The sequence below is a fragment of the Maniola hyperantus genome, chromosome 28 (assembly GCF_902806685.2).
Source record: "Maniola hyperantus chromosome 28, iAphHyp1.2, whole genome shotgun sequence".
Taxonomy (NCBI): Eukaryota; Metazoa; Arthropoda; class Insecta; order Lepidoptera; family Nymphalidae; genus Maniola; species Maniola hyperantus.
In genome coordinates, this window is record NC_048563.1 from 4,826,716 (window position 1) to 4,838,194 (window position 11,479).

An 11,479-nucleotide genomic window follows, 5' to 3' on the forward strand; every position below is an offset into this window, starting at 1 on the left:
GCACCGACCCCAAAAAATATTATTATGAAACTATATCATAGAGTAAAGTAATACACTGAACTATATTAACTCCTCCTTTTTTTGAAGTCGGTTAAAAAAAAGTAAAACACAGATGACAGAGTATTAAAAAAGCGTTAAATCTGTAGAATATTATTGAATCTTTAAGTCTAAAACCAACAATTTATGCGTACCAAGTTCAATGTAAATAGCTTAATTCCAACTCTGTACTGAAATGAGATGTTGCGTATCTTTTTGTGTGAACAATTCGCAAATATTACCGGACTCCCAGAATGTTACCTTTCATCGGTAAGTTGAGAATTTGTAAAGTCTGCTAACAGCTGATTAAGTCACACTGCTTGGCAAAGGGCTCTCTCAGAGAGATAACATGGAGTTCCATCAAGCATATTTCATTCATTCATTCACTACAGATTACCGGCAGAGAAGCTTCGCCGTGCCGCCTGGATCCAAGCTCTGGGTATTGAAGACAAGCATCTTCACACAGTGAAGGGTCCGTCCGTGTGCTCACTGCATTTCAGGACAGATGACTTCCACACAACTAAGAGTGGGCTGTGGATAGTCAAGAGATGTGCTGTGCCCAAAACTGAACAGGTATGTTACAGGTAACCCAAGGTATCAAAATATTATATACTAGCTTATGCCCGTGACTTCGTTCACGTGGACTACACAAATATCAAACCCCTTTTTCACCCCCTTAAGGGTTGAATTTTCAAAAATTCTTTCTTAGCGGATGCCTACGTTATAATAGCTATCTGCATGCCAAATTTCAGTCCGATCCGTCCTGTACTTTGAGCTGTGCGTTGATAGATCAGTCAGTCAGTCACCTTTTCCTTTTATATATTTATATAGATTAGGAAAAGGTGACTGACCAAGCTATCACACAGCTCAAACTACTGGACGGATGGGGCTGAAATTTGGCATGCAGATAGCTATTATGATGTACACATCTGCTAAGAAAGGATTTTTGAAAATTCATACCCTAAGCAGAATTGTGTGCATTTTAAGAAATGAAATATCACTAGCTTTAACATTATAAGGAAACCTGCATGCCTGAGAGTTCTCCATTCTTCAAAGGTGTGTAAAGTCCCCCAATCCACACTTGGCCAGTGTGGTGGACTATGGCAAAACCCTTCTCATACTATGGCTATGGGTTGATCATGATGATGATCCCTATGTGTTTGTTGGCTATCTTTTTTTCATTTGCCATCTCTTGGATAACAATGGTTTCAAGGAGTGTCTCTCAACAGTATTTAAGATTGCTGATTTTTTTTAAAGAATATTAGCCATGCTAATTATGACTAATACTCCCCTTTCCCCTCTAACTAAGCATAAAGCTTGTGCTAGTGCAACGACAATAGTGCAACGGGTGGGGTTTGAACCCATGAACCGGTGACCTTTCGGGATTCAGTCCGCTCCTCAACCATTGAGGTATTGAGGTTCTGATCGTATAAAAATGGTCACTTGTTTACAGATCTGCATCATATGTCTAGACACAGATAGAAGACTGTTTTCGCTAAAGTATTATAATTTGGAAACACCATATGAAACTGTGACAGGAATATCTGTAAGTTGATTAAATATAATGTGTGTAAGTTTCATATACTTGAAAAGAACAGGTGGCCTCGAAAGCTGTTCTGTTTGGTGGCTATTTTAAATATTACCGACGATTTTGTAAGCTGATAACTGTACAATAATATTTTTATCGCACTTGTGCGAAAGTGTTCTTTACAGTTTTGATAGCAGTGGCATAAGAGCCTCTTTATGAGCAAATGTATTTAAAGTAAAATCACTTTCAGTTGAGCAAGTTCACTTCAATTCTATCGCCGCGAGTGTGTTGGGAGTGTGGACAGCGTTTGTTGAACTGCGACGCGTTTAGAGACAAGAGTGTGAAAGCGCATCAAATATTGCTGAAGTTGAGTCAACAAGATGAATCGGTAAGTCTTAGGTGCAACACTCACTTACAGTATTGCACTTGCACTGTCTTACTGTACAATTGAATTTTTGATAAGAGCAGTTTCTTGCTGGTTGATCTCGGTAGTGTGGGCATTCCGAAACACTGTATATATTTACGTAACAATTCGAAAGCAAATTTTAATAAACGAAAATATTTTTTACAAGTAAAAAATTATTCTAAAACTAAGGACCTAATATATTATATGCCTAATGGCCCCGATTCTCTAGTCTCTCTCTAAACTAAATTTAGAGTATCTGCATCCTTTTCTTTTTACTAATGCTAAAAAAGGAACGGAACATGACTTTCACATTTAAAGACTCTAAATTTTAGTGCACAATACAAATTTAAACAGTAGGTTCGCGAGTGCGTGCTAAAATCATGGGTTTTACCATCTAAAAATTAAACTTAGAAATGTCAAACTGCTTCTGTCCTTTTCATATTACAATAGTAAGAAGAGGGTGCGAATACTCTAAAATTAGGTTGTGCTTAGAATCGGTGCCAATATTATACTAAAATTATAGATGAGAGTGAGTGTGTGTACGTGTGTTTTTGTGTGTGTGTGTTTAAACAAAATACAAATAACTATAAAGTGATGAGCATTGCTATTTTTTACCATTTTTCAGTTAAAAATAAAAACCATAAAGAAAGTAAATAGAAAGAAACATAACTTAAAATCAAACTTAACGAAGGAAATATTAGAACCTAACTATAGTGACTGCCACTTGGTACACGATGAAAAAAGTAAAAATGTTAAAATGGAGAGCACAAATAAAAATGTACAAATTAAAATAGAAAATATTGTTCATGGTTCAGAAGCTAAGACTGAAGTGAAAAATGAAGGTAGGTATGTATAGAATATGCTTGTAGTTGTGTAAAAAAGCTATTTATTGTATAAAAAACCGGCCAAATGCGAGTCAGGCTCGCGTACCGAGGGTTCCGTACTAATTTAGTTTACTTGCATTGCAACTTAATTTGCACGATAATTCAAAAACTTTGATGCATAAAAATAAATAAATATCTGTTTTAGAATGCACAGATGAAGCCCTTTCATATGATACCCCACTTGATATAGTTATCTTACTTCAAAAATTAAAAATACTAATTTTATTAGTTCATGACTATTTTTTTTTGTGTGATGTAACCACAAATTCACGGTTTTCAGTTTTTCCCCTTACGTGTGCTATAAGATCTACCTACCTGCCGAATTTCATGATTCTAGGTCAACGGAAAGTAGGTACCCTATAAGTTTCATGACAGACAGACAACGAAGTGACCCTATAAGGGTTCCTTTTTCCTGAGGTACGGAAGTTTCGTGGTTTAACAACATATTTTAATGTACATAACGGGTACATACCTCGATTAATTTCATAGAATCATGAAATTTGGCAGGTAGATAGGTCTTATAGTTAAAACTTAACTTGCGTACTCTAAAATAAACTTTTTACATTCAAGCCGAAAAATTAACAATCGTTTTGGAGCCTAAAGAGGAAGGTGTAAATGACATGCCGAGTGATGAGGAGTTCTTACACGATGACATAGACAATGACGGCTTTTTGAATGGCGCCGTGGACAAGGTAACTGAAATACCGAAATAATCATACAAGGATAAACTGTCTGACTGACGTATAATACAGCTCATACCTGCAAACTTGAAATTTTGTATGTGAGGTTTTTTGTAACAGTCTAAGGAGGGATTTTGAGAAATCTAAATATATAAAAGGAAAAGGAAAAACTGGCTGACTGACTGACTGACTGATCTATCACTGCACAGCTCAAACTACTAGACGGATCGGGCTGAAATTTGGCATGCAGGTAGCTATTATGACATTTTTGATGTTTGACAAAAGATTTTTGAAAATTCAACCCCTGCGAGGGTAAAATAGGGGTTCGAAATTTGTATAGTTCATGCGGATGAAGTTGCGGGCATAAGCTAGTAACCATAGCTAGTAACTAATATATTTTAACAAGTAAATACTATTAACAAGTAGCTTATTAAGTCATGACACTTTTTATATGTATGGATAAACTTGTCATAAACACTGGTGGATTGATTTTTTTTCAGGATAAGAATGTCAGAGACAAAGTAGATAAATGTACAAAAAATGACCGTTATAAAAATGTTAAACTTTTAAACAAAGACATAAAAGTTGATGTGGAATTTTCAAATCATGTTATTGATCAGGAGATGGACTGTGCGAACGAAAACGGCAATAAAAATGACTGTAACATCAATTTAACCGATAAAAGTTGTGACATCGATATGGATTGTCGGGATGAAAATGATACCAGTGTCAATTTACCGGATGACAATGATGACATAGACATGGATTTCGCTGATCAAAATGACAGTGATGTGGAACTAGTTGAACAGACTATCAAAGGTGAGAAAAATAAAAAGAGCGTCAAAACTAAAATGACATTAAATAAAAAGCCAACATTATGTATAAATAAATGTAAAATCATTAAACGACAAACGAAAGTAACGTCAAATAAACCAAAAGTTAAATTGAATAAAGCAAAAGAAACATCAAATAAGGACGGTGGTGCGGTCAAAGTTAGAAAACGCATTCGAAAACGTAAGACGACATCTCAGGGATATTTGAGAAGAAAACCGCCCACTGGTGGCATGGAGCTATTTAAAGTGTCAGTTTTGACGTATGAGGAACAGGTAAGGAGTTAAAACACGAGACTAAAATAGACTATTACTGCACACGTGCCATAAAGATATTACCGCACAGTGCGGTAATATATTTCTGGTAACAACCAGTATGCCCGGCCGCCTAATAGAATTGCTGTTTTGTGGTCGCCATCTTATGAAGATGTATTTTATTGTTTACCATGTTGTAATAAAATATACTTAATAAAAGGTGTGTAAAATAGGTTAAATTAAACTGTTGATGGTATTTAAAACCATTGCCTCCGGCTCGGATATCAACTTAAACACTCGCTTTAGTAATGTTGCACTTTGCACCCTTGTAACATAATAGTACATTACAGTATGTGTGACATAAGTTGTTCATTATTGCACAGTATCAAAATGGACTACTCTAGTCATGGATAAGCGTTCCACAAGTTTGAGTTTAAGTCACGAAGTGCTTAAATTAATATAGCATTATATTACAGGTTGCAGATCTACAAAGTAGAAAGGATACAGCTCTGTATAAAAACTCCACGTTCAAATGTGCATATTGCTTCAAAGGCTACCAATTTGAGGACCCATTTGACGCGCATATGCTACAACATACAGACGTAAGTGTCTATTTTGCTACTTCCCAGGCGCAGTGGTAAGCGCTGTAGTCTTGTTAGTGGGAGGTCCCGGGTTCGATTCCCGGCAAGGGTTTGGAATTTTATAATTTCTAAACTTCCGTTCTGGTCTGCTGGAAGCACCGGCAAAGCCGTGTCGCCAAGGACCTTTAGAAAGAGGTTTCGGCTTGGTAGAGCGTTGTCTCTGTCACTCATACCTATGTGAAGTTTTGTCGTTCTCAACTACAGAGACGACGCTCTACGAAATCTCTTTTAAAAGGTCGATGTATAATATTTCATGCCGGGTACTGTAACTACCCACGGCCTTGAGATCTCTCTCTTTACAAGTTAATTGCCGTATAACTAACCTTTTATATTTAGGGTTCCGTACATCAAAAAGAAAAACTGAACCCTTATAGGATCACTTTGTTGTCTGGCTGTCTGTCTGCCTGGTGACCTAGAATCATAAAATTTGGCAGGTAATATAAACTAATAATTGTGGTCATAATATATAATTATTAGTATTTTCCATTTTCCAAGTAAGATAACTATATCAAGTGGGGTATCATAATATAAAACGGCTTCACCTGTGCATTCTAAAACAGATTTTTATTTAGGTTTTTGAATTTTCGTGCAAAATGTCGAAATGATACGACTATAGTACGGAACCCTCAGTTCGCGAGTTTAACTCGCACTTGGCCGGTTTTTGTAGAAATATGGACAATTTGAGTGTGCGATCTGCGGTATCCACGCTGTAAGCCGACAGAAGCTGTTGCATCATCTCAACATGGCGCACGTCGTGAGGTACACCTGCACCGAGTGTCCCTTCTACACTAGACACAGGTATATCCATATACTAGCTGTCGAGGACGCCACTCGCGGCAGGGGGTGCGGGGCGACGGCAGTGCATAACGAGACAGATAAAACTGGAAGTACCTACTTAACATATTATTTTAAAATCAAACATTGATCACAAAAATTAAAGTAAATTTTCTAACAGTCCACATTGGCCCCGATTCTCTAGTCTCTCTCTAAACTAAATTTAGAGTATCTGCATCCTTTTCTTTTTACTAATGCTAAAAAAGGAACGGAACATGACTTTCACATTAAAAGACTCTAAATTTTAGTGCACAATACAAATTTAAACAGTAGGTTCGCGACTGCGCGCTAAAATCATCTTAAAATTAAATTTAAAACTGTCGAACTGCGTCTGTCCTTTTCATATTACATTAGTAAGAAGAGGATGCGAATACTCTAAAATTAGGTTGTGCTCAGAATTAGCCCAATTGTCTTGTTAATCAACCTCCCAACTAACACTAGCTGATGCCCGCGACTTTGTCCGCGTGGTTTTAGGTTTTTAAATATCCCGTAGAAACTCTTTGATTTTCCGGGATAAAAAGTAGCCTATGTCACTTTTTCAGGTCTTTAACTATATCCATGCAATAAATCACGTCGATCTGTTACTCCGTTACGACGTGATTGAAGGACAAACCAACAAACACACTTTCGCATTTATAATATGGGTAGTGATGTTCATTAGTTGTGGACTACAAAATTTCAAACCCCTATTTTAAAAAATCCTTTCTTAACGGATGTCTATGTCATAATAGCTAACTGCATGCTAAATTTCAGCCCGATCAGTCCAGCGGTTTGAGCTGTGCGATGATAGATCAGTCAATCAGTCAGCTTTACCTTTTATATTATTTTATATATTTAAAAAATAAAAAATAAAATATATTTAAAGATATCCACTGACGATATTTTGATATATTTCTCGATATTTTGATAACTTTGTTACAAAATAAATTATTATTTATGTTTGTTTTATTTAAAGTTGAACGCTAAAATGGCTCAACAAAAGGTTTCTGTTTGTAACTTGTCTCAGGAACACGGCAAAGTCCCACGGACGCGCACACAAAGGCACCAAGACTAAGTGTCCACACTGCGACGACTATGAATTCACGTGAGTGTTACATCCATACTAATCCATCCATATCCATACTTTCATACTAATATTATAAATGCGAACATGTGTCTGTCTGTCTGTCTGCTAGCCTTTCACGGCCCAACCGTTCAACCGATTTTGATGAAATTCGGTCGGACGGTCGGGAAAGGACATAGGCTAATTTTATCCTGGAAAATCAAAGATTTCCCACGGGATTTTCAAAAACCTAAATCCACGCGTACGAAGTCGCGGGCATCAGCTAGTCAACAATAAATAATTTCATAAGAATTATTAAATAGAGGGTCTTCCAAAATTTGTAAAATCCACGTCCGCTCTTAGTTTTAAGTTTGCTAACCATATTGAATTATTTGACTTAAAAAGTACGTCAAATTACGTCAAATGTTTATGACGTCACATCTATGTATTTCATACAAGGCCCTTACAATACAATACAAGTGAGCTTTTTGACGTATGATTTTCTGGCCTGGACAGTAATCTACGATTATCGCACATGTGCGGCAATCAATATATTACAGTTCTACCAGCAGCAGTGTAGCAAGAGTTACTTTACGAACAAAATAAATGTTAACAAATGCATTGAAAAATAACTTTCCAAAATTTTTTTTTAGCAATTTGAACTCACTAATGTCTCACGTACGCAAGAAGCACCCCTCGGACTGCGTGTGTCCGGTGTGCGGGTTCTCCTTCAGTGGCAAAATGGGACTCACGTTACATTTGCAAAGAAAGCACCAGGTGGACAACACGCAGGTCAGTTCTAGTCCTCAATTTTTGGGATTCCGTAAAAGGAAAAACGGAACCCTTATAGGATCACTTTGTTGTCTGTCTGTCTGTTTGTCTATCTGTCACGTATAATTGTACCAGGTCTGATTCAGTAGCAGGTGCCCAATAATGTCAAGTTTTCTAAATAATATGCTGCATTAGAAGACTTCGTCTTTCCTTCATTCAGCTTTACTATATTATTGCATCGGTTTTAAAAACTGTTGCTTATTTCCAGGCTAGTCAAATGACCGGGCCGCTCTGTGTGGAGTGCAACATCCGCTTCGCTTCGGAGACGGCCTACGAGCAACATCTAGCGGTTTCACCGACACACAATACTGAAGAGTATGTATAGTGTGCGCAGGTCGAGATGGCAATCGGGGTATGAGGCGGGGCAAGGCGTGCACAGGGTTTGAAGCCAGGGTAGGTGAGAACCTGTTTTCTGGAAGGTCATAATGAGAAATATGCACTGAGCTATTACAACTGGGGTAAGCACTGCATTTACGCCTCTATGACCTGCACGCCACTGGGCGGGACGCCCCGCACACCAACACGTCACCCGCGCTATCCCGCGCTGGGTTAGCGTGGGGATGTGCGGGTACGCGGGTCGTTCCGACCCCGATTGCCATTTCCGCTTACTTACAATTTATTTAGCAGTATTAATAATACTCTGGATTATTTTACTTTACTATTTAATTTAATTTGATACATGGTTGTGTTATACGACTATTTTATTATATTGTGTTTATAAAGTTTATATCCAATTATGTTGTAGTAATCTTCAACCCAACGCACCGCCGCGGCGTCGATTTAAAGGTCTTCCGAGACGCCGAACCGCGCAAACTGTCACTTGCGAACAGGTTAGAGCCTTTACAGACAAACAACACATTACTATATCATATTAGCGCACAAGTTCGATAATATTATATTACCGTACAAGTGCGCTAATTTTACATTATCGCACTAATGCGGTCATATTACATCATCACATGAGTGTGGTAATATTACTTTGTCACCCAAATGTACCACTTTTGCATGTCACTAATATAGGCAGTCATGTTTTATAGTAAGAAGATATTTTATGTAAAAAAGCTTTGATTATGTGATATAAGGCCGGCCTGGTGATCATATTTTTACTGTTTCTACTTATAAATTTATTTTAAAATATGAATAATACACGTGCACAAAAATAAAATACTTTCAGAGCAATTTAAGACTATGCTCACGGCTCGGGTATTATAAATTGCATATCGATTATAATGTTCTACTTTGCGCACTAGTAACATAAACAGCTAATTATTGAACACATTGCTTGCAGTGCGGGGCGAAACTGAAGGGCTTCAAGCATTACAGCATCCACTTTGAGAGTCAACATCGCGATCTGACGCGCACACAGTTCGCTAATCCGCACGAGAGACGGTGTCTGTGCGAGCAGTGCGGGCGGGTGTTCCAGGTGAGACAAACTATATGAGATGTTACTTGAGTGAGGAGCTGCGACATATGTGTCTTACTTCGACTAGTGAGTGACTACGACGACATACAGGGTATAACCAGAACGCTAGCAAAAATTTTTTTTTTTATTTTTTTTTTATTCAGATACAAGTTAGCCCTTGACTGCAATCTCACCTGGTGGTAAGTGATGATGCAGTCTAAGATGATAGCGGGCTAACCTGGAAGGGGTATGGCAGTTTTTATTTAGCGTTATTGTTATACTATCTAAACACAATCCAATACCAATAACCTAGGACTAGTGGGTGTCTTACTACGACACTAGTGACTAGGACATGGGTGCCTTACTATGACTCTGACTAAGAAGTGGGTGTCTTACTATGACTAGTGACTAGGGCATGGGTGTCTTACTACGACTAGTAGTTTCTAGAATCTAGATAGTCTCTAGACTCGTTGTTGTCTTTTTTCACAGAATTCGAGCGCACTAAAAAGTCACATGCTAATCCATGCAGGCAAGAAAGACATACAATGTACCATATGCGATAAGAGATTTTACTACAAGCGTCAGTTGACCATGCACATGGATATCCACAACGAGCCAAAGCGGACGTTCGACTGCCCTGTGTGTGCCCGGAGCTTTACCTGCAAGTCCAATAAGAACAGGCATCTGTGGGTGAGTAGGTGACTTCAATTTAAGTATGTGACTTCAATTTGAGTATGGTACTGCAATGTGTCTGTGCGAGTTCGAATACGACTTGAGTGAGTACCATAGTTTTAATATTCCATAATAACAAGAGGTATACACAATGAGCCTAAACGAACGTTTGATTGTCCCGTGTGTGCGTGGAGCTTTACCTGCAAGTCTAATAAAATCAGGCATCTGTAGGTGAATGGGTGACTTCGCTTTAAGTGTGTGACTTCAATTTGAGTATGTGTCGTCAATTTCAGTGTTACATCAATTTGAGTGTGTGATTTCAATTCGAGTATGGTACTGCAACTTGTTTGTGTGTATGTCTGTGTGACCTCAATTTAAGTATGTGACTTCAATTTGACTACTAGACTGAAACTTGAATGGGAATACAACTTGAATGAGTGCCGAAATCTGTAGAGCATACTTTGAGTTTATTGTTTGTTGCAAGCATGTGTATAGGTGTGTTTTTTTCTTTTGTTTACAGACCCACACCCAAGTTTCAAGACCTTTTAAATGCCACGCGTGCCCCAAAACCTTCGTGTACCCTTCAGAGAGGAAGTTTCACATCAACCACGCACACGCGAACCAGCCTTACCCCAAGAAACCTAAGAACAGGGTCCGAAACAGTCGCCCCAAACATGTGAAGGAGGCCCCGTATGGGCAAATTGATCCGCAAATTAGTATCAATGAGGCGTCATACTTAAGTGAAACTAGTGCAATACTGAATGAGTGAAAATGGAATCTCTAATGGCGCCTACAGCACAAGCGTGTGCCTACAGTGTAGTACTACAAGTTCCGCAAATAATGCTAATACGCGTGGCCGCCATTTTAGTGACGTCAGCACTCTGAAGTTTCGAGCTGATGGTATATTTTTATTTCGGCTGACGTCAAAATCACGTCATTTCGATGTTAATAAGACATGGTTCCAGCGCTAGTGGCTATAGCAATTTGCGGGACTTATACCAATTTTATAGGCCGCATCGGCAAAATTCGTTTGCTAAGATCTTAATAATTATTGTATACCCACATTCCTGTATATAAAATTTTACTTATTTATATTTGTTAAAATAAAATTAAACATTTTTTCGTTTTAGTTAATAAAATATTTTTATTTAATTGCTCCTTCCCGTTTTCCCTACAGATATAATTTATTTTTAGTGTCCGAAAAACAAGTAGTCTGTGGCTGTGGAATGTGGATCTTAGCCGTGTTGAAGGGGTTAGAGAATTTCTAACCACCATCCAAAACCACTCTATCGGTAAGTTAATAAAATTGGCGAATGGCAAAGGACCAACGTGTAATGGCACCATTAAGTCGGCTAATAACCTGTACTAAGGACAGAGGTATTTGTTCTGAGGTATTTTAGTGATTGCCACAGATGAATAGAAGAAACACCATAAACAA

The 11,479-nt window shown here is 38.0% G+C and overlaps 1 protein-coding gene across 1 annotated transcript; it reads left to right on the plus strand.

The window, feature by feature from the left end:
- The first annotated feature begins 130 nt into the window (after window positions 1–130).
- Window positions 131–11,130, plus strand: LOC138404409 (zinc finger protein 287-like). The gene is made up of 16 exons (XM_069508179.1): window positions 131–306; window positions 429–609; window positions 1,490–1,582; window positions 1,815–1,952; window positions 2,596–2,812; window positions 3,425–3,546; window positions 4,035–4,640; window positions 5,096–5,221; window positions 5,928–6,058; window positions 7,101–7,178; window positions 7,790–7,928; window positions 8,176–8,282; window positions 8,713–8,797; window positions 9,256–9,390; window positions 9,859–10,059; window positions 10,562–11,130. Exons 1-16 carry the CDS (start codon window positions 233–235, stop codon window positions 10,808–10,810), a joined length of 2,682 nt encoding a protein of 893 aa, XP_069364280.1. The 5' UTR covers window positions 131–232; the 3' UTR covers window positions 10,811–11,130.
- Window positions 11,131–11,479: the final 349 nt, after the last annotated feature.

Coding starts and splice junctions, on each gene's coding strand:
- LOC138404409 (XM_069508179.1), top strand. CDS start 233: ATGAGATGTTGCGTATCTTTTTGTGTGAACAATTCGCAAATATTACCG. Junction 4,641..5,095: donor TTTTGACGTATGAGGAACAG/GTAAGGAGTTAA, acceptor ATTATATTACAG/GTTGCAGATCTACAAAGTAG. Junction 6,059..7,100: donor CCCTTCTACACTAGACACAG/GTATATCCATAT, acceptor AACTTGTCTCAG/GAACACGGCAAAGTCCCACG.